The sequence below is a fragment of the Chaetodon trifascialis genome, chromosome 4, assembly GCF_039877785.1.
Source record: "Chaetodon trifascialis isolate fChaTrf1 chromosome 4, fChaTrf1.hap1, whole genome shotgun sequence".
Lineage (NCBI taxonomy): Eukaryota > Metazoa > Chordata > Actinopteri > Chaetodontiformes > Chaetodontidae > Chaetodon > Chaetodon trifascialis.
The window spans coordinates 5109896-5133253 of record NC_092059.1 but is presented as its reverse complement, the minus strand read 5'-3'; the positions used below and the strand labels follow the sequence as shown (position 1 = coordinate 5133253).

The 23358-nt window shown below is 46.3% G+C and overlaps 3 protein-coding genes across 7 annotated transcripts; all 3 read right to left on the bottom strand.

The window, feature by feature from the left end:
• Positions 1-31: 31 nt before the first annotated feature.
• Positions 32-2361, bottom strand: zar1 (zygote arrest 1). The gene is made up of 4 exons (XM_070961529.1): positions 1669-2361; positions 569-661; positions 255-329; positions 32-172 (listed from the first exon to the last, which is right to left on the bottom strand). Exons 1-4 carry the CDS (start codon positions 2359-2361, stop codon positions 32-34), a joined length of 1002 nt encoding a protein of 333 aa, XP_070817630.1.
• Positions 2362-2508: 147 nt separating this feature from the next.
• slc10a4 (solute carrier family 10 member 4) lies at positions 2509-5183 on the bottom strand. Its single transcript, XM_070961586.1, has 3 exons — positions 4489-5183; positions 4027-4237; positions 2509-3527 (listed from the first exon to the last, which is right to left on the bottom strand). The coding sequence occupies exons 1-3, from the start codon at positions 5016-5018 to the stop codon at positions 3003-3005; spliced, it is 1266 nt and encodes a 421-aa protein (XP_070817687.1). The 5' UTR covers positions 5019-5183; the 3' UTR covers positions 2509-3002.
• Positions 5184-7432: 2249 nt separating this feature from the next.
• Positions 7433-23293, bottom strand: slain2 (SLAIN motif family, member 2). 5 transcript variants are annotated; one of them, XM_070961346.1, is made up of 10 exons: positions 22544-23234; positions 19924-20066; positions 14381-14548; positions 14126-14299; positions 13696-14049; positions 13465-13611; positions 12172-12258; positions 9847-9885; positions 9205-9415; positions 7433-9110 (listed from the first exon to the last, which is right to left on the bottom strand). In XM_070961346.1, exons 1-10 carry the CDS (start codon positions 23026-23028, stop codon positions 9047-9049), a joined length of 1872 nt encoding a protein of 623 aa, XP_070817447.1. In that variant the 5' UTR covers positions 23029-23234; the 3' UTR covers positions 7433-9046. The 5 variants fall into 5 exon arrangements, with proteins under 5 accessions (XP_070817447.1, XP_070817448.1, XP_070817450.1 ...); XM_070961347.1 differs by having other exon boundaries at positions 12172-12255; XM_070961349.1 differs by lacking the exon at positions 12172-12258 and having other exon boundaries at positions 22544-23293.
• Positions 23294-23358: the final 65 nt, after the last annotated feature.

Here is a 23358-nt window from a genome sequence, read left to right as displayed (position 1 = left end):
GTTAAAAGGCAAAGCGAAGTTGAGACGCCTCCTAGATGATGTATTTGAAGCTGAAAGTACTGTCGCAGGACAGCCGCTTGCCTTTGCATCTGCCGCACAAGTCCTGTCTGTGGGGCCGCTTGGGGTCAATGTGGCGTGTTACTGCACAGGAACAACGGGCTTTGTTGCACGTCTGGGAAAGAAAGAGGGGCTTGGGTTTAGTCGTGGCACAGGAGTCATTTTTAATTTACTGAGCATGTTAGAAAAGGGTTTACCTGACATGTGATGTCCTCAACACGGTATGGGTTGAAGTCCTTTTGGCATTTTCTACAGTACTGTTTGAAGTAAACCTGGAACACATGCCATACTTCACTTAGAGCCCATTCAAATTCTAAACATTTTAGCCACCCATAGGTTTTTACAGCAGAACCCCATCTGAAAACATGATGATTGGGATCATAGCTGTAAAAATGAACTGTTAAAGCTGCTCAGGCTTCAGATGAAGTAGCAGTTAACTCTTCACATTGCTGCAGTTACTGGTGAATTACTTGACTGAGTTGCCTTACACGTAGAAAAATAAAGCGCTCACCTTGTTCGTGCCCTGAACACACCAAACGTAGGCACTCTCCCATCGCAGATTGCATTCTCTGCAGTGGTAATATCCGTACTTCTGTTCCAAAAACTGATGGACAAAAAGCCAAGTGAGTGAGTCTGCTCACTCTCCCCTAAAGCTAACATAACACCTCTATATTAATGCACTGTTTCATCTTTATGGACTTCTACTCAGTTTCAGCTTGGTCAGTCTTTGTGGTCCTCACACCAAGCTTGCAGATAATAGCCAGACATCGATCATTTGGCTGATCAACACTATCCTAATGGGATTTAATATAGCTTTATCATTCTAACATCTCATTCAGGTTATTTTGTACAGAAAACCAAAGCATCCAGACATGATATCATGACATTTTCTGGATCTGATTTGAAGAATTATATTGTCCAAATTAGATTCATACCAAATTGAGTTTTATTTGAAGGCAAGGTTTATATATCTAATCAGGCTTCGGGAGACAACCAGGATCATCCACATCCCACTAAAAATCCTCCATTACTTCTGAGACCAAGACTTGTTTCCTTATTCACTATGAGGCAGCTTCAGGAACACCATCTGAGGAGTGATTTCAAATTTAAAATAACCAAGTTATCATATCGAAGGTTCATCATATGAGCTCCTTCATAAGATTAAATTTCCCTTTCAGTTTTTACCCAGCATGCTTTGCTTATTACCGTTAGTGCATAATCACTTAGAAACAGGAAGTCAGTTTTGACCATGGAAAATAACCCATGTTTGTGTAAACCTACTTTCTGGAGGACTTAACTTATATTTAGGTGGTTATTTCTATGTTTTATCTTAAGAATTCTACTTATTTAATATTTCGGCAAGTGAAATTGCGGAAAAGAGGTCACGCTGCCGTTAGCTGTTAAGAATTACGACAGCTAGCATAATTAGCCTAAAGGCTAGCGCCGGTGGTCAGTGAGCAGTAAAGTTTTCTTTTTTTCCTTTTCTTTTAAACTAAAATGCACATTTATTCAAATCAACAGAGCTCAACAATGGGGTGTGTTCGTCTGTCGCGTGATTTTCCTTCATCTTGAATCTTAAAAATACCCCCCTGAGCGCGAGCTATAACTTACCTGGAACCGCACACGCGCCCTGACCTTTGACCCCTCAGTATCTGACTGCGCATCCTCGCTCTTCACTTTTTGTTTGGACTTAGTTTTTTTGCGCTGTTCTGGGAGTTTTGCGGTCTTTCTGTCATCACCAGCCTGGTTGTCGTTATCCTTCTTCCCGCCACCTTTCTCCGCGTTCTCCGGCGGGTCACCGAGCGGCTCCCCGGACTGCGCCTCACCGCCGGCGACCTCCATATTGTTGTTTTCATCGACCAGGAAGGAGGTGATGCTCCGGAAAGCGATGGGTGAATACACGGCGAGGGTGCGGGGGTAACGCACACCGCACACTGCCCTGGGCCTGACCTGTGTGGCGGGCTCCTGCCTCCCCTTGCTCCGGAAGTTCTGCTTCATGGCCGCGAGGGTCCGTAAGCCGATGGAGCACTGCACCGAGGCGTCTCTCCTGGGGTTCACCTGCACCGCCATGTCTTTAGTGTTGGCCTTCCTGAGCCTCGGGGTGAGTTTTGGGTTGATTTGAGATAAGATGGACTTTAGCTGGGCCCGCTGGTGGTTGTTGAAGGCATCCGAAGTGTCCCCATAATGAGAGAGGTAACTTTTATATTTCCACCCCGCGTTTTTAGGCCTGGGGTGTCTGCCCGTGTACGGGTTGTAAGCTGGATAGAAGTAACTGTCGACTGGCTCGTCACCGTACGTTGCCATTTTGTTCAACCAACCGTCGTTGATAGGTGTAGCTATTTAAGTAGATTTGGCCGCTCAAGCTCTCCATCAGGCCTAATTAAGATCAGGTGTGACACCGGTTTCCTACAGCAGACACGTGACGAAGGTATACAAGTTTACGTTTTCTTTCTGTACACATTTTATTTTTGATGCATCTGTTTATAATATACACATATTGTACATTTGGTTCAGACGGTCAGGTCCGTCTGTAGAGCACAGATATTAACTGACGTGTTTGTCACATGCCTTTACTGTCTGACACGCACGCGCACACACAGCTTTACAGCACAGTTCATTGGTGAAATTTGATGGCGTGATTTCCTCGTTAATGATACTTTCATTGAGTTAATTTAAGCTTATAGCCAATGGAAAGTGCTTGATGGGTAACACAGCAATGATTTCAAACATGATGATTTTTCATTCCATATTCTAAATGAGTTGAACACAGTCAGAGTGAATAAATGATGCTTAGGACATAAAGCACCTGTTCAGCAGTCTGGTGAGTGATAAACATTCTGGATTTCCCTGTGTCGTTCTCCAGGTTTTCTTTATGAATGATGAATCCACTTTCAGGTGTTATTCTGCTCCCCTATATGTGGGAACTGATTTTTAGAATTTGCACATTAAACAGGCGTCGGATCAGGAGGACAGGGGTCCAACATGATGGTGTTTGGGTCACTCACTGTCACAGCACCGTACGATGAGTCAAAGTCCTCATCTTGAAACCTTTGATATGTTATATCCGTGTCCTCGCCGTCTCCCATGGGGTCTGGTTTGTGCAGGACCTTCTTCCTGTACACCCTGTAGGCCAGGATGAAAATGCCAGCCTCGGCTGCTTGGAACAGGGCGTACAGCAGAGGGAACATGTACATCCCCCCCATCAGCTGAGGGGGGAAGGCCAGCTTCAGGATGGCAGTGCACAGCTGCACGTTCTGGCATCCTGTCTCCAGAGAGACAGACCGGCGGCTGTTAGGCGGCAGGTCAAAGAGCACAGCCAGGCCGTAACCTGCAGCGTAGCCGCACAGAGGCATCAGGACAGCCACCACGTAGACGGAGGGCGGGATGGTGGACAGGAGCTCCGGCCCCAGCATCGCTCCGGTGAGGATGAACAACATCACAAGGGTGACCAGCAGAGACCACAGAGATACCTGGAAAGACACAGCATTTCAGGATGAAGGTGACTTATTTTGCATGTATGCCAGCTATGGGGCACCTTCTGCATATCTGCAACCCTGTGAGAGCTCTCTGAGCGTGGGAATCTTCCCTGCTCTCCTACTTTTTTAGTGAGGATCGATAAGAAAAAAGGTGTCATGTCAAAGCGGCACTGTGTGAAGAAACTATGGATTTTGAGCCATACTATTAAAATTGACTTTAAACAGGCTGGAATCTCCTTTATGGCATCTCTGCTGCCCAACATGACTGTCCGTTGCACTGATGTGGCCCTCCCTCACGTGTGGCTTTTATCAGAAATGGGAGGGAGGAGCTTTTCCTGACACACTGCCTCTGATGTCACTGTTCCTGCGGTCAGCAACTATGAAAGGCAAGGAAAATTACGCAGTGCGTTTTTTTGCGCAAAGGTGCGCCTTCAGGGCCTTAATGACACCAGATTTAATTATTTCATAGATTTGAAACTTGCTCTTAATTTACCTTTAAAACAACGTCGGCCACGCGCGTGTAGCGGTACCTCAGCATAACTCCTAAACCTATTGGGATGAGAGTGCTGCACAGGGTCAGGATGATGGCCCCGAAGGGCATGAGGTTGACCACAGGTGTGTTGATCCAGGCCCGGCTGTAGATCCACAGACACAGCGGCATGAGCACGAGCGCCAGCAGCGTGGAGGATATGGTCATGATGATGCTGGAGAGGAGAGCACAGACGTTATAGCGCCATAGCATGAATGTGATTTTTGCTTACAGTGTCGGATCTTTTTAGGTTTGACAAAAATATTGACTTCTGGAAGCATTGGAACTATAGAGGCATGCGTAAAGTTTACTAAAGTCCCTGTTTTCCCGTGCGTAATTTGCTGAATAATACGCGTAAAACATAGTTAAACCTTTGTCACTTGATAACAGACTACACGTTTTTGTAGATGCGCGCAGTGTCTCTACCTTAGATTCATCTCCCCGTGCACCAGCAGAGACATGATGTTTGATAAGTTTCCTCCCGGGCAGCAGCCACAGAGGAGCACGGCCATCGCTGCCACATCATTCAGAGAGAAGGCTAAAGCCAACAGAAAGGCCACCAAGGGCATGATCACAAACTGACACACCAGAGCCAGCAGCACCCCGATGGGCCGGCGGATATGCTCTCCAAGCTGGCTAACGTCCACCGTGCAGCCCAGCCCCAGCATAGTGAAGCACAGAACGAGTCCCACAAATACATTGATTCCGTGACTGAGCGGGGAATCCCAAAAAGCGGGCATCAGGTGAGGGGATTCCGTCGGCGGAGCGGCCATAAACTCAGCCCCACCGGCAGTCCTGAACATGCTGCCATCAATGAAGACGGCGCTCCCGGCCACTAATCCAGCCATGGCCGTGTCCTCCGGAGAATCCACAACTTGATTTAAAGTGTCCGACGTGAGAAAGTCTCTCAAGAGAGCAATTTGTGCGTCGGCGTCAAACAGGCTGGAGTTCTCCATGGCGCAACAGGAGGACGGAGGCTCGCCACAGTCTGTTTGTGCCTGTCGGTGCTCGTGCGTAAAATGAGTCCCCTAGTGGCGCGCTGTCACTAATAAGAAAGTGCGGAGGACCCAGTGGTCGGAGGACGTGATGGTGCCATGGCATTGACGGTCTGACAGCGACTCACTGAGTCAGACTGGTGCCGCTCCCCGACAGACGCGCATAGCTGGAGGGAGTCTGCACACGGTCTCCAGCTTCAGTGAGAGTGGAGGGGCCAATCAATAACGCCCAGGCTGCCCTTTTATACTGCGCTCCGCTCCGAGTGAGGAGAAGGTCCCCAAAATCCATCCATCCATTATCTATACCGCCTATCCCTTTCGGGGTTGCGGGGGGCTGGAGCCTATCCCAGCTACAATGGGCGAGAGGCGGGGTACACCCTGAACCGGTCGCCAGCCGATTGCAGGGCGGTCCCCAAAATATCAATCTAATTTTTACGTATTGGCAGTTTTCCATTTGTGAAATTAGAGTCAGTCCAGCAAAGGCCGATCTTTGATATTTTCCATATTAGAAACGGCGTCATTCAGACACATGAAGCAGCAGTGAAGACAGCTGTTTGTGTGCGGTTGAGTAAGCAAAGCGCACATGAATGAAAAGTGTGCTGATCTTTATATTCGTGCAGCAAACTGAAAATGTGCCCGCTCGTGTCTTTTGTCGGAGCTGCTGTTTCCTTCACGAAGTGCGCGCATTACGCACGCGTCCTCATGTCGAACCGAACGGGGCGCTGGTCTCATGTTTGGCTTAACAGAGTGTAAATAATGTGAGTTATTTCAGCTCAGTTAAATATTATGAAGCTGTCAGCGTGAGATCAACTGAATCAGTCAACTGCTGCTGGAATAAGATGCTGTAAATCAATGCGTTTGCTCCCTGAAGGAAAATAAGCAAATGTATGAAGCGTTGAGTGAAAGCTGGTGTCCTTTAAGAATAGTACTGGACATTACTGATGCACTGACCTCCAAGTGTATTGTTGCTGAAGCTGAGTGACCACTATGTGTACATTCTATGTTAAAATCTGCTGTGTAATTACAGCTAATATGATGAAAAAAATGCAGTATGTGGAGGAAATATATCAAGTTTCACCAAATAGAAATACCCAACCATGTAACTTAAATTTACAGTAACTATATTAGTTACTCCCGCAACCCCGAAAGGGATAGGCGGTATAGATAATGGATGGATGGATATTAGTTACTTAATTGTATTCTGTGGCTGTGACTGTTAGTGCACCATAATATTGCATCATGTTCAGTAGAGTTGAGGAACCTTTGGGGTTTGAGCTGACCGTTTCTGCTGTGTTTGTGTCTCTGCAGCCCACAGACCACGATCCTCTCCGTGGAAGTCCAGCACGTCAGGCCGTGGTACCACACAGAGGAAGCTGAGCGTGCGCTGACGTCACGCGTCTTCAGGGCACCGAGGCTGGAGTGGGACAGGACAGTTTGCACCGGTGACTCAGGCTTTCATCCGTCTCCTCCCCTTCCCGGAGACACGCCGCGTCCCCCATTAACCAGCCGGTGACTCCAGGTACGTAATGCAACAGCTGTCTGTGCACAGAATACTTAATGTGTCACCTTCCTCTTAAACGCTGTAAAGTGTACGGACACTTTTTGGGGGAAGCTGCTTGTTAAATAAACAGAAACTGGCAATTCTGTTCACCTCATCACTAAAATAAAACAGCTAGAAGGTCCCCGCATGGAAAAGACAAAGCATTGTACTTTGATGTGTATAAAGTCTACAGTCAAATCTCTGCCATTCTGCTTTTCACACTCGTCTAAGATGAAGAAGTGAACATCAGAGAGCAGACGTACAGATTAATAAACTTAGAACAAAATGAGTGGCATTGGGTGTATTTGATGTCTGACGTCCACAGTACAGATTAGGACTCATGAGTGACCAGTAAGGCGTCCTCTGATTGCTGTTTCCGATGGTGTGCACTCTCACTTTCATCAGCTTGTGTCCTTTGTATGCAAACTCCAACTGAAAGATTCAAAGACTTTGGATTTGACCTGAGAGTTTCATATCTTCAGAGCTCAGAGTTGTCATTCATCCACAGACATAATGAAATATAACTGACCCCGTAGATTAGATTGATAAAATTGATTAAAAAAATTAGCATCAGTGCACCCTGGCATGTTTTCAGGTGCTGAGATTCTGCCCCGAAAGCTGGAAAATGAGTTTAAGATTCGGGATTTCACACTCAAATGTCCTGCAGACACAGTTCAGACTCTGATCTTAACCTCTGTAATGATTGTAGCTTATTTGCTTTGCAGTCACTCAGATGTTTCATTGTTTCATCGTTGCGCCGTCAGTTGTCTCAGCGTCATCCAGACCTTTTATTGTTCTTAAAGATGCTGAGGATCCAAAAAAAAATGCAAAAAGAGACCAACTTTTCAGCTTTTATTTGAAATGTGAATTTACACAGGGAAACTGAATGTCATGTTGTGGATATAAAAAAAAGTTCGATAACAAAAAGTTTCACACAAAAGGTGTGCTATGTCTTTTTGCAACATTCTTCGTAGCTTCCCACTGAATCTGAGCTTGGACAGAGGCACCTCTCTCTTTAATAAATAGTTTCATTTACAGAATGACTAATTAGTTATAAATATGAAGGCGCATTATAAACATTTTTTAAAGCAATTATAAATGTATTTATTTAGTTACAAAAAACAAACAGGCAAGCAAATCAACCAAGCAGAGATGCAAAAGAGCAAATAATATTGGCAAAACCGGAAATTGGCACGAAATGATAAACAGACAAACGAAACATGGTGTTCAAACTCAAGTGAAACTTTAAATTATAGGCACTAGATTCATAACACCCAGCACACCAATCACCAGAACAGCTTCCCTAACACTGGCACACCATTTGATTCATAGCACAAGAGGTAAAAGCCAGCAAAACTTAATCATCTCGTCCTCTTATTCGAGACATTTTTCCATTTTTTTTTCTCATGTCATAAATGATACACACTGACAGAAATCTGAATTGAATGAACCACTTTCCTTGGTTTCATTGGCTGACTGGGCGAAGGGGGGCAACATATGTTTTGGGTTCAGGTTTGTTCCTCATTAGATATGTTTGATTCAGACATCAGACCTAATTCATGTCAACCTGTTCTTAAACTGACCAATCCCAGCAAGTGTAATTTTGGCAAACTGTGGCACAAATCAGAACTGCGGCTTTGGCCGAGGTGCCGTTCATCGCCCGGGTGTCTCACAAGTCCTGATCTGACACAAAACAATAAAAGGCTTTGGAGAGTTAGCTTGCAGTTGAGGTTCAACATGTACATTTTAAATGATTGAAATCTTAAAACAAAATACTGATATGGATGTTCTGACATACATTTCTTAAATAATTTGAATAAATAATTTCCAAAACAAACTTGTGCATACATTCTGGCTGATTTTACAAGAGGAAAGATTCTTAAACGTCACACCCACACGGAGGTGCTTCCACTGTTGCAAGACATCCACAATTCTCTAACGTTACGGGACATTTTCACCTGCACAGCATCATCATAGAGATCGCTCACCTACATCTGTTAAACACAGAGCATAAAGAGAGAAATGCGTGGAAACATTTCAACCTGAGGGAGGTGGAGAAAAGAAGAGGGGAGAGGAGAGGGAGGAAAGCCGGGCAATGAAGTGATACTGGACTGTCAGACAGATGGTTGCAGTCGAACTGAGGCAGGTGGTGTGTCCTCTGCTGGCGGAGCTGGAGTCGGGCTGGTTTCTTTGGCATTTCCAGGGCTTTCTGCACTACATGCCGGACCCCTCCAGAGCCGGACCCCACAGAGGAACACGATGGGAGGTCCTCTTTGACGCGGTGTGGACACTGTCCTCTCCTTTTTTTTTTTTAAATTCTGAATTCTATATATTTTTGGGACATAGTCTCTCTTCATTGTAAAAGGTATCTATCTAGATAAAGTGCCATGTTGTACTGTCTGCCTCCTTGTGTTGCTAGTTTGACTGGAGAGCCCCCTGCTGGCCCCTTTCAGTAACAGCCCTCTCTCCAGTTTTCACCTGTGCTGCTGTAGGACCGAGGAGCAGGAAGAGATCTGAGAAGGAGATGAGGAACAAACTGACGGTTAAATTATGTCCACAGACGGTTAGCCATTTACTTCTCCATTACTGTGTATGTGGTGCACATACCTGCGCACAGGTTGGGCTAGCTTGCTGCGAGGCAGAGGGATCCCCCCTCCAGCAGAAGCAGCACTGGGGCGGGGCAGGCCGCTGCGTGGAGCAGCCAGGGAGCGGGTGGGGGTGGAGGTGGCAGAACCGGGGTTGGATGTGGCCTTTACCGGCTGCCTCAAGGCCAGTGGGGACGGGGTGGCAGGAGTTCGCAGCTTACTGGGAGAGGGGACTGGAGACAGGCAGAGCAGGAACACAGTCAGATAAAACTGGATGGTCCTCACAGAAAAAAATGCTTTGATAGCTTTGAGTCTGTCAGTAGTTTAAAAATGAAGTAATAATCAAGAGCACAATGGTGTGAGATATAATAATACAAACAAAAAACTTTTTTAACCACATTCATCACAAATTCACAAATGAAGTCAAACCTGTTACGATGCAAGTTTAAAAACTACAACAGAAACTTCATTAAAAACACTTAAAAAGGAACAGAGGAAGCTAATAATTAACTCAGCTGCCTACTATGGCTCTAGATGTGCTGACAGAATGAGGTGATACACATGTGAAAACCAGAAGCACATCATAGCACAACAACAAGACAACCATGGCATGGAACCACAATCACAATATTAAAAAAGGTGGAAACCCTCAGTGAATACTCACTGAAATCACCTTCTTCTCCAAAGCAACAGGAGAGTGGGACTAGACAAAGACGAAGACAACAGAGACAGGCCTTAATTCAGAGCTGGAAGGGGGGGGGGGGGAGGTGCTGAGGGTGGGGTGTCTCTTACTGCTCGTTTGTTTTCATCGGTCTTTGACCAGTATGAGGAGCTGTGCTGCCTGCTTACATGTGGCAAATGACCTCTAGAGGTTACATGTAGAGCAGTGGATCAGTGATGGGATGGCAAAGGAGTTTAAAGACACTGGGCAGGTAAAACTGTCATGTAGACTCTGGAAACACTTGGATGAGTCTACACGCTCAGGTTTAGTGACAGTAAAGGTATTGCTAAATCACACAATGTATAAAGGGAGTCAGAGTTCTGCTGCCTAGAATTCATCAGGCACCACTTCAAAATGCACATACTTACATATAAATACACACTCAGCTGCCAGTGAAGACCCCATTTACACCCAGTATTAAAACATGATTTGGAGGAAAAACGTGTTTTACTGCGATTGCTCTTGTCTGACCACATGTGGAGGTAGTCTGCTTCACATTGTGTTTGGATCTTAGGTAGGTCGAAACTTGATCTGTGCAATGTGCTGGCATCAGTACGCAGTATAACACACTGATACAGATATTTGTTTTCAGCCAACTTAAATTAAAGGTTGTTCAAATTCAGACGCAAGCAAGAAGAAGGCTGAAGGAGACAGGCCTCTAATTACTGATTATATGTCTGTTCTTTACCACCAAAGCGCCAAAGATGCATTATTCAAAAGAACAGTGTGAAATATGAGAGCAATGCTGGTGTGAAATTAATACATACATACAGTAAGAAATAGCCTGCGTGTGATAGTCTGCGCTGCTCTCGTCTGTGCAGCTGATCTGCTGCTAACAAGCCATGTAATTTATCCAGTCACAGAGTAGCCTACAGGCCAGCGCTGCAACACACGGAGCAAACTGACAGGATATTTTCACACAAAGAAAGGAAGATTACATTTGCTTAATTTACAAGAGAGGACAAATAATTAAGAATGTGTCGCAGACAGTGTTTTTAAGTTTATCAAGTTTATCCAAAGTCAAAAACTCGCCAAACTCCATGATTTTTTTAAGGGAGTCTGGGACTGATTTGCTCAAACACAGGCTTTGCTCTGGAGGACACAAATCTGATCTCAACTAGGATTATGAGAAAGAAAATTACAAATACCAAGAGCAAACACAAAGGCAAGATCAGAATGTTCACTGCCAAGATAACACATCAGGATTTTAACACCAGGCGTGAACGGGGTCTTAGCTGCAGACTGATTGAGTCGTCCTGCAGTAAATCCTCCCTTCATGAAGGTCAAAAATGTTCAACTTTTAGAGGATGAACTGTACTGCATGACACAAAGAGGTGTTTTCTGTTATTTTGCCAAACCCTATTGATATAATGGACAAAATAACAGGAACACCTGTAAGCATACAATTCGACAGCATCACTAACTACATCCTCCAAAAAATGGCCTTGGAGTCAGCAAAAACTGAACCTTTACTGATTTACTGCAGGACATTTTACATTGTAGACAAAAAGCGGAACGCAAAAAAATGAATGTTAATCACTTTGGGAAGATGTGGAATCAGTGCGACTCTCACATGGAGCCATTTCATCTTCTAACAATGCAGATTGTTTCGAGGTTGTTGTTGTCCGTGTCGACACACGGCTGACAAAGCGACAAACTGAAAAGCAGCTGACGTGGTTGAAAAATTTACTCAAAGCTTGTATCTGTGAAAACAATACAAACTGTGAGTTGGCCATTAGAAATAGTGTTTATTAGGACAAAGGCTGCATTTGTAGTTGATTATGTACAGATGACAATAATGAATGTAAAAAGCTCAGCAGATCTGAGCGGTCATGTGACTCTGATCGTCAACCATGGACCAGCAGCAGCACACGATGGCTGTTTTGACCTTTCTGAGCGAATATGATCGATTTCCCTCTGAAGTGTGAACGTTAGATTCTTTCAGTATGGCGGCACCTGTGTGGGAGTTCTGAACTCAAGCTCATCGCTGCCAGCAACCACCTGGCTCCACCTCTTTCTTTTTCCTCTTTCCTCAAGAAGAAAGCAACAAAAACAGGCTACAACTGCAGTAGCTGAAGACCAGCTGGCATCTCGTGCATTAACACACCTTCGTCAGATCCATTTCAGCCCCCTACAAAACAGCTGTTCTGAGCATCAGTAGTCTGTACCTTCAGTGCACAGGCAGCTGACATTACTGAGTCATGAATTGTGAATATGTGCGTGAGATTGACCTCACAGCCTCCAGCTGGTTTAGGAGCAGGCTGTTACCTCGCAGGGAAGTTGGGCTTTGGAGGTGCTGTTTGGGTTTCGGGGAGGAGCGAGAAGGGGTCGAGTACCTCGGGAGCTGAGCGGCTGCTGGAAAACAGGGACATTTCAGCATGGGAGTCAGACTTGCCTGAGATTCACAGCATAACGTGAAAAAAAGGGGCCGTTGAGCCAAAGAGAAGCCTGAGTGCAGTTTGCGGCCACTAGGGGGCCCCTACAGCCAAACATCCACAGGCAGCTTCATTCAGGTGGAGGAGCAGCAGGCTGTCAGAGCGAAGTGTCAGTGCCATGGACATCTTTCACAGCCAGTCCCTCCAGTGTCAGCACAGGCAGAGACGGAGGCTGGGTTTGGTTACACATGCTTTACAGAGAGGAGAAGTCGGCGAGAGAGGCAGAAATGTAGGTGTCTCACATGCCCGGTGTAGCCAAAGCTCAGGTAGAAAAACGCATACAACTATCAGAGCAGCGAACCATTCAACTGCACAATTACATCTAAGCATACAAATAAAACAAAGTCTCTAAAAATGCAGCAGAATACTGGCAAATATCTGCTGAAATGTAAGAGCTCAGGCCACATGAACAACCTGCCCCTGAGTGGGGCTGGTTAAGACAGGATGAAAGCAGATGAAACCTGCCCTTTGACCCCCGTCCTCTCTGCCTCTCATAACATAGAGGGATTACTATTTCTGGATTAAGGACAACACCATTACCTTTATCTCCCATTACAAGATTACATCAAATGGATACTCTTAACCCACTGAGGGGGGATTCTAACTTTTTAAAACCCTTGGACACCAAAGGCAAAACAATGTTAGTGTCACCGATCGCAGGAGTCGCTCTGGATTCTCGGCGTTACTGGCAGCATGCTCTGAATCTGCAGCACGAGTGTGTTTCTTTGAAGTGAAAGTTATGCCAAGGCAATAAGAGGAAGGGTGCGTGTGAATAAAAGATATTACGACTGAAAATGATCAAAGACAAGAGGATCCCCAAACACCAAAGCCATGGCACTACAAAGCGGCGCAGTCCTTGAAGTGTAGGTGCAGCCAGAAGGATTAACAGAATTCCTACTTGCACAATGACTAACGAGAGATTATGCAGCCTGTCATGTTTCTGAATGTTCAGTACACTTGGAAAGCAAAACAAATATTAACATGTCAGCTGACAACACAGTGATATCAGTGATGAATCTGATAATCTGAGCAGTGCAATGATTCATTTAACTTTGAGGGTTTGTGTGTTTTGCAGAGTCAAACAGAAATATGACATGTTTTTGTATGTTTCTGCCACAGGACTCACTCGCAGACTGGTTCTGGTGTCGTGGAGAGCCGCCGTTTGGCACTTGCAGGTTGGACTCGCAGCTGCGGCTGTTCTTGACGGGTTCTGGGCCCTGGGCCGTCGCCGCTGAGGAGCGCGTGAGGTTGGGAAGACTGCGACGTAGCTTTTCTGCAACAAAAGCAACAGGAGGGAGTTAGCATCACGAAGCCACTGTGGTCTAACACGTCCTCCGCCTTTGGTGGCTCGGTGTACCTTCGTTCTTCACCACATTGGTCTGCAGGTCGTGCCCGTGGCCCTGCAGCGAGTGGCGAGGCTGCTGCAGGCGGCTGATGATGGGCTGAGGCGAGCCACGGCTGTGGCTATAGTCGATAGAGCGGGCGGGGGAGCGAGAGCGGGGCGAATTCCTGGGGGAGGCGCGGGGAGAGTGCCGCGGGGAGGGGCTGAAGCGGTTGGAGGGCAGGTGGAAGGCCGGGTGCACCGCCTCCTCCTCGTCCTCCAGACTGTGTGCGTCTAACTCCTGGTCACTGAAGGTGCTGCGACGCAACGAGTGGCAGGACGAACCTGAGCTCCGCCTGGATGCTGTTGCGGCGTAATCTTGTCTCAGACCTGACAAACACGGATACACTCAGTCACAACACACCAAAGATGAAAACTGAGCAGCTAGATGAGTCCAGGTACATACTCTCTTCCTGCATGCGTGCCAGGATCTGAACATCAGTGACATCATTGAGTTTGTAGGTGGTTGAAGAGCCCACTGAGTCCTCGTCCATCTCTGAGGTGCTCAGCTCGCTGTCCACTGAAGACTGCGGGCTCACCGCCGGAGGATTCCTCTCTGCGGCTGCGTTTCGCTGGTGTACTGGTAAGAAAATCATGTGTGAACACATACTCAGCAACAAAAGGTATTTTGTAATCGTTAATGAACCAGAGAGAGCCATACCTGCATTCCCAGGCATTAGCTGCTGTCTGACTATGGGCACTCTGCTGGGGGTTGAGGAGGGGGAGTTGAAGCCGCTGCTGTAAGGGCTGTTGGCTGCATTTGTGCTATACGGACTTCCATAACCCTGCTGGTTGTAGGGACTTCCATACAGGCTCCTGCGCTTGTTGGCTGCAGAATCAAAGAATAGAAAAAAATGAGTGAGGTCACATTACAGTAAGAAAGATCAAAAGTGTTACAGGTTTGGTAATAAATTCAAGTTTTTTATGCCTTCAAAGAGAACAAATCAGGTTATTCTGCACTTTTAGGGCCTGCACCGCAAACACTCAGTCTCATTTTGACATTAATCTGCTTTAGAACAAACAAAGGGCTTTATTATAGTCAGAAGGTCTGCAACTCAACCACACCTCTGTACAAGCTGAGTTAGAAGATGCAGTTCAATATAATAATATGATCAATGGCTGTCTTGATACTCTGTGGCACCACTAATATTCACAGTGGGTGTATTGAGTCTTTGAATATTGTATGAAATGTCACATCATTTCTTTATTTGTGTTTCCTTAACTCTACTTTATTACAGATCAGTGTGATCAAGTTAAAACTGTCAGCAAGAGATGAAAAATCTAAGGCTCTTCTCAACTAATATTCTTCCCTTGTAGTCGCTTAAAAATCTCTTAAATCACATCTCCAATATTCTTGTGTGTCCACAGATGGATTCAGTCATGCAGACGGATGCCTTAAAGTCTTCTGCTTCTTTGTGAGGACTGACATGATGCCAGAGGTGAGTTTTACCTTCCTTTTCCAGTGCATTTATGAGGTCGAATGCTGCTAAAAACTTAACATTCAGCGTTTCGCTCGCCCTGAATGTTAACACGCTACATCTATACCCCGTGACCTATAAAAGACCCTGACGCCCATCCCAGAATTTGACCACAACACCAGCAGTGTCTGCTCTGAGCCGGCACCTTTATGAAAGCTCTGCAGTGTGCTGGCAGTCCGGCCGAGTCTCTTAAACCGTATGCTGAGTGTGGGCCTGATGGAGTTCCTGCACCATCAGCCGGGAGAAGCACTTAACAATGCACATCATTCAATCCATACGCACAGAGCACAATGCAGCTCTCTGTGACAGCAGCAGCCCAGGCTCCAGTTTACTGAGCCCCTTGTCTCAGTGAAGGGATCTAACTCTGGACAGGCTGCCGGTCACTCTTGCAGTTTGGTGGTTCCGATGGTTCATGTCTTCCTCTGGGTGTGTTTACACAGCTGGGTGGTGACTGGAAAGGGGGCTTTCAAGATCAGCAACCTCCTCCTCCTACTTTCTCCCTCTCCTGGTGCTCTGCACTCTGTCCTCCTGCATTATTTAGGAAATTCCAGCATGTCCACTCTGCTGCCATCCGCACCATCGGCTTCTGAGGAATGTCAACAACACTGCAACATGTAGCTCTGTAATGCAGAGCACTTTAGAAACAACGGTGCTGCCTTCGTTTTCACGGAGGAAGAGTCAAGTCAACAGATTAAAACGCTTCACCTGGTGAACTAACCTCCAGTCATCTTACTTAATATCCTCCAGTGTGCGCTCATACGGCTAAAAAATGTGCACGAACATGCCACTGACGAACACAATAACATTTCTGTGAATGCTCTCAAACATGACTCATCATCGTGTACTATGAAGTAAAGGAATCGCACTAGCAGTAGGAAATTCCTCTTGACACAACAGTGTCTGTACTGCCTGCTACAAAGCCATATGAACCCGGCCGAGCTCTGTGTTGGTCATTGTAGAGGTGGTTAGATGACAATGAGCCCGATCACTGCAGCTCTAGCAGCACACTGTCATTTGAAAGAGACACAGGCTAATCTAAAGGGATCTGCAGCACAGGGACCAACCAAAATAGAGTGTCCTCAAATCCTCATGTCCTCAAAGAAGAATAGAAGTCAGGAGACGAGAGGAGAACTGCTGTTTCTACCTGCTGTGATTGATGCCGTTTTGACTTACTGCGATATGAAATTGTACTGGAGGATTTTCCGACTTGGCTTTTCAGCTGTGGAAACTTCAGGGTAGTTTCCAGCCCTAACCCTAAATGAAGCCAAGATACAACAGCCTGATATAAAATGAAGGCCTGCAGGGCTTAAATGGTTAAGAGGAAGTGAAGACAACGCTTGGCATTGAGGTAAAAAAAGAAAGAGAGAATGGCTCAAAACAGCCAGTGCAGATATCACAAGAGGAGAACAAACAGAGCAGCCTTTGTAAATTAAATTAACACCACAAAGGCGAAAAGGACTGGCAGAGACATGCAAGAAGGAGGTGAACTAACTGTACAGAATGAAGTTTAAAACAAGTCAAAGCTTTTATGAGCAGGAGGAAGGCAGGTCAGCTATGTGGCTGTGGCCGGGACCTCTGGGGTCCTGTGTGTGCGCTGGATCAACAGAGCGGGACAGCTGTCGGAGCAGCGCTGTGGAAAAACTGGTCTGCTCCGGCAACACATGTACTGACTGTTTATCAGGATTGTCTGACATGAAGAGAGCAGCGCTGTCCGACCAGCATAGTCAACTCAGCGTCTCCTCCCTGTTGTTGGTTATATAACTGAGGCACGTCATCTGGGGTTATGGTTTTAACAGGGTGTGCACAGACAAAAGGCTTGGTCACTCCTGACACTGTAAAACTCAATTCTGAACACCTTGTATGAGTGCCGGCACAGACGCCGTTTACACGTTAAACAGATAACAAAGTCGTATCTTGAATCTGCCTCAGGTGAAGTTATTTTTTTTCCTTGCAGTTCCCTTGACACAAACTCAAACCAACAGCATGCCAACAGGGTTTCCATGCTCCTGCGAGAGTCCGGGTGTGAAGGAGGGTAGCCAGGAGCCATCAGGGTGTGTCTGTGGTGAGTCTGTCTTTCACTCACAGACACAAATGCTCTCAGACTGCAGTGCTTAAGGTTTGCTGAAGTCTTGCTGTGTGCAGAAAAAGGAGCCATAAACCTAAACTACTGCCCCGACCTGGATGCTCACTTCATCTGATTAATGGTGTTTTAACCACATGTCCAGTGAATCGCACAGAAAATCCTTGTTGTTTGAGCCTTTGTGAAGTGATAACAACATCAGTGCCAACTGAGGACAGAAGAGAGGGGAGTGGGGTGGGTTGTATCAGTGACAGTGGAGATATTTTCAGGCCCAAGGCAGGATGACGTTATCCCCCCGTCCACACCTAAAGTGATGATATCACCGCTATCATGCTTCCATAAATCCCACTCAAGCGGCTAGTTATTTGTAGTACTAGTCAGCTGCTAAACAGATAGTGTGCTTTGTTCAGTAAGGGTTGTCTGAGGCTGCGTTTACACACAGGTCTTGAAGCCCCTTTTTTAAAAATAAGCCTTATCTTAAGCAAAGAAACAGCTAGAGAAGAGAAAAGGAAGGAAATGAATCTTTGTGCATCCCTATGCAGATTGCTAATTTCAGTGAGATTCATCATCAGTGAAGAAGGAAACCCAAAGCAACTGCTATTCCTGAATGTTTTTCCATTTCCACATTCATAAGGAATATCGGATCTACAAAACGTGAGGGGGAAAAAAGGCAACATGGAGCCGAAAAGGACCGCAGTCAATTCATTAGCATCACCATAATCAAACCTTGGTACCCTTGGACGAGGACGTGGCTGCGTGTCCGCGTCCGTCCAGATTCTTGCACAACAGAGCCAAGAAGATCACAGTGAACAACCTTCAGCGGCCTATTGCTCAACATGAGCTGTCACATGGGCATACCGCTGTCAAAATGGAAATGACCCCTCTCAGTTTAGCTGCGAGGATTTGAGGCCGGTCCTCCTCACTAAAGGGACTGACTATAATTAGTGGCAGTTAAAGGCTCAGATAACAGACACAGACCAAAAGGACTGACAATAAGGTAGACCTGGGTGTATTATCTGATTAAACCTCTATAATAATGTTTTGTTTATTTAAGATTTAGACTGTGTGCAGTTTCGGACAACTTTGACTTCTTGGTGTCTTGTATTGGACAATGAATTAAAACCCAGCAACTCTTTTTTAAACTTGAACAGCTGCACTAGACAGCTCCTCAACCTCCAGTGTAACGCTAGTTTCCATCCAGTCTGATGATGTGTATGATCCCTCCACATGGACCTAATCAAGATGGCAGGGACCACCACATCTACAGTTTGTGCCTCAAAATTTTAAGGAGAAAGTGATGCACTAGAAAAGGATTTTCATTTTGCAGATGTAAATATAAATAAATAAATACATGCTCCAAGCACCCAGATGCAATCATATGGCACAAAGCAATAAATATTTAGCATATCCCATGTGGTGAAGTCTAAATTATTACTGCTCACAGGCATTGCTGCAAAGGAGTTACAAAAGAGGCAAATTAAATCCCCTTTAAACTCCCAAACAGCTGATGATACGCATGACTTTGAGTGTCTGTCATGTGCCGCACATTCAAGAAGAGACTCGCAAAACACACACACTTTCTCACAAACACTCTGCCAGTTCATGAAGCAACAGCCTCTGCCATTAAGCGACTGACCCTACAGGTACATGTCTTAAGTTCCTCTTCCCTTTAGAATAAAGGAAGCTTAACACAAGGGAGTGTGTGTGTGTGTGTGTGTGTGTGTGTGTGTGTGTGTGTGTGTGTGTGTGTGTGTGTGTGTGTGTGTGTGTGTGTGTGTGTGTGTGTGTGTGTGTGTGTGTGTGTGTGTGTGTGTGTATGATACATCTGTCTGTTTTTTGTTTGTAATTGTATGTAGTAGTCATAACAGTATTTAAAGCAATAAATGTGTACTACATATTTATTTTGTGTTCTCTGCTCTTCAAAAATCAAAAACAGGGGAATAGTGAGATTCTGACAGAAGCTCACTCCACATTAAAGCTCTTAGTCAGACGAATATTCCTCACAACATTTACACCCCCCTCTTATCGAGCCAGCAGGACGGGTTATATCTGCATTTATAAACAGGCTGTACCTTGCTGGATCGATAGTTCTACATTTACTTTATATACGACGATCATTTACAATCGTCCCCTCAAATCACTGCTGCTTCACTGTTTCTGTGCCTGGACGTGTACACACTCATAACATTTCACGCTAGTAAGGATTCAGGATTGGAAATAAGTAAGAAGAAAGATGCATGTTCACTGAAGAGGGGGTTGGCGTCGGGGTGGAGGGGGAGTAGAAGAAAACATTAGTAAACATCATTTCATCTATAGCTTAGACATGAAAACGGAAACGATGTCAGCTGGACAGGATCAGCCTTCATGTTCTGGAGATCGTAGTGACAGTGACGCTTTTAGGGAACCAACCTAAACGCCAATGGTGTCATTATTCCATCGCCATCACTTCATAAAGGTGCGTTAAAGCAAAAAGCTTGTCTGTTGCAGTTTAAGTATCATTAGCAGGACATTGAATCCCTCCTAACTCTGGGGTTGCATTTCGTAGCTAACCCATAAAAGAGGGATTCATTCTGTGTATCACTGATGTTGTTACTGGCTCTGTTAATACTGGTGCTGCTAAGTTGACGCCACATGTTTCATGTTTACCTGACAGGGTGAGGTCCAGTCTGTGGATGAGGGAGCGCTTGGCTGATTCCATCTCAGGACTGGGGTTGTCAAGAGCTTGGCGGCACCACACAATAGGACTCAAGGTTTTCTGCAGGGGGCTGTTCAGCTTCGCCTCATACAGCCTGGAAAAACATGAACGGCATCCACAGTTAGACCAGGTAAGTCACACGTTCCTCAAAGCGGCACAGGCCACCATTACACAGACCGTCACCTCTTTCTCTAATGACGGCCGACCATGACAGCTCACACCTCATATGTGATGTGACCCAGCGGCTCTCAGAGGAAACGAGATTGAGGGGATAACAAATGTTTGTCCACTGTTTTATCACAAAACGCTGCAGCGGCAATGACAAACAAGGTGGATGGGGAGAAAGGCATTTTTGTGACCATGCTCACTGACACTGAACATTACTATTTGCATTAATACAGACCTCTGTCATACTTAAATATCTGAAATCTCGGGTCCACTAAAAAACAGCTGAAAACTCACTTCTCTCTGAAGACTTCTCAAAATATTCTTGACTCTCAGTGTTAAGCATGAGAACAATGCAACTTTCCACTCCTGCAGCAGCAAAACTTGCAGAATGAACCACTGTCACAAGGCCAGACGGTCTGGAGAAGTCACTGGGTTCAGCGCTTAGTCAGCTTTATAGACTGAAACTATAAAACCCTCTTAATACTGAGGGGAACGCATACGGATATAAAATAACAGAATTGGCCACTAGTTTCTAGAGAGGAGATGAGAAGAGTTTCCACTCAGAAGAGAAATCTGAGTCAGCAGCTGTCAGCTCCGTTGCAGCCATCGAAGAAGCCTTTCATGATGAAAGCAGAAACATTACAGGCGAAGGCGGGCGAGCGCAGCGAAAAACAAGCTGAAATCTGCGACTGCACATTTTCAGTGTTTATCAACACAATGGCCGTCATTCACATAGGGTACAGCACGTAGTAAATCTACATCTACGTCTACAGTTCGTACTTGACCTCCAACCCCTGAAACAATATGTGTCATGTCCACATGCGGTCAGCACAAGTGTGACAAGAGCGTCTATTGATAGGCGGGAGCGCTGCAGGCGAACGCAGCACTTTAAATCCAGTCTGATGCTAATTCAGGGATTACAGGAGTCTGTGACAGGAGCTGGCGAGAGCTGGGCACTACACGGTAATCCCAGATATCAATCTGATCCACGGGGCAGACAAACAGCCAGGGCATAATGAGACTGGCTCTGCTGAGCATGAGCGAGCAATGTCTGAAAGTGGTCTGATGTCAAAGCCTCACTGGGAAGACCCTGCTGCGAGCGGGCTTCCAACCAAATTTGATCCTCCTTCGTTGTAGTTTTAGTAACTATCATTGAGTTGCATCGGGAGCTGCGCCCAAACGCTGCTTATCACAGCGCCATTATCATAGCAGATGCCAATCAAACAGATGCTTCCTGACAAAACAGATAACAAGGGCCATCATCTGAGGACGGCCCATCATTATATTCACATCTAGTCAGTAGCTGATGCCAATTCTATCCTAACTGACCCATATACAAGTCTACATGCCTGCCATGAGCCCTGTAATGAAGACTCATCTCTGTGTGTAACTCTGCCTCTTCAAGGGATTTTCTTGAGTTGGGATGAGAGGCGAGATTTAGACAGCAGCACAAATCCAATCTTACTCCGGAGTTTCAAGGATTACACCTCTAAAGTGTGTCTATGCAAAGCCACCTAACCCTAAACATGGCAAATGCTCAGCAGTGGAGGAACTAATACGAGCACAATGCGCCAGGACAGGATTGAGCATAGATGGACAAGTGGGCTGTCAGGATGGTTGTGGCACCCAGCAGGCCAAGGTGATGCCAAGGGGTCGTCCTCGACCCAGACATTCTCCATGCTACCTTTTAATATTATTAATACCCGCTGTTTGTAATCTCTCACAGACAAAGCATGCGATCAGCCTTCAGATGCTGACATTTGTTCCAACACGAGATGACAGTCCTATTTCAAATCTCTCGCCTTCCTCGCTCGGTGCTGCAGAGCACTTGTGGCTGTGTGCCAACTGTTGTGCTGAAGGGAATTCAGAGGAGGACTATAACCATGGCTACCTCTCCCACATGACTGCTGGCAACAGGAAAACAACTTTGGTTTTTGCTGCACACACTGATCTCCAGCCACCACCGCCACGACAAGCCAAGCAATCTGCCACATCACAACGACAAAACGGTCCAACAGATGATCAGGGACTGGAGGGTCCTGACAGCTGAGAGCCTGCGCCTCACAGGCCTGCTGATCACTCACAAAACTGGACGCGAGGTATGAGGTAATGCTGATCGGTATCGATTGTGTGACAAAGCATGTCTGTTGTGATCACACGGTCCGAGAAGGGGCTTGGCATCGCCCGCATGACTCGCCAAACAACGTCCCTCAGTGAGTCAATGATCCACAATGAGACTCCTTCAGTACAGATGACTTCAGACTGTTTATGCCAGACGGTTTGTGGTGGCAGCTAATGTGTAGAGCAGCTGTGCCCGGCCGGTAACGTTACTGAAGCCCGGTACTGAAGACACAGGCACGGCTGTAAAGGTGAGATACCTCCCAAGACAAGCCTGTCACTCACCAGCTGTCCTCGTCTTCGTGTAGACAGTCCATGTCCTCGAGGTCTAAGATTTCCACTTCGTCTAGGATTGACGTTTCGCCTTCATCTGTAAAACCCCCGGTTGTGTCTGAATAAAGTGAGTTCTTACTCGACACAGAGGCGGCAGCCGATGCCCCCTCATATTCATACGCCCTCCTGAAACTGATGCCGTCGTAAGACAGTCTGGGGCTCAAACAGCGGTTGTTCTCCAAAAGCCCACCGTAGCTCCCCGTTCCGACGAACCCCACCCCAGGGAAGCCGGCCAGACCGGCTGCCATCCCCGCTGACAGGGACGACGAGTCGTATCCGTCGCTGAGGGGTCTGTGGTTCGCTGACATGGCTCCGGACGAGGACAACATCGTGGACCGACTCCGGAGCTGTTCGTTTTGCTGTTCGAGTTTCTTCACCAAGTCCTGGAGCTTCCGCACCTCCAAGTCCGCGTTGATATTTGAGTTGATATCCTCCATAGCGGCTCCTCAGCCCTACGAAAATATGCGGTGGTCTGTGGTGTTTTCAGTCGTTTCTCTGCCGACAGTCTCTCGGTTTTTGTTCACTTCACTATTTTCTACGTGTTCAAAGAAGACACTTTGGTGTTCAACTGACTTAAAAAGCTCAACATCGTCATCTTCTCCGGAGAACCGTGCTCACGGGCAGGGTCGAGGCCATTTTCATAATACTCGTCACCAACTGTGAAAGACCAACAGGCGGCGGATAACGTACGTCACTGCGTTCAGCGTCGGGAGCGAGCACGTAACCAACACCTATTTGCACGTGCACAAGAACTTACGTTTGACAAA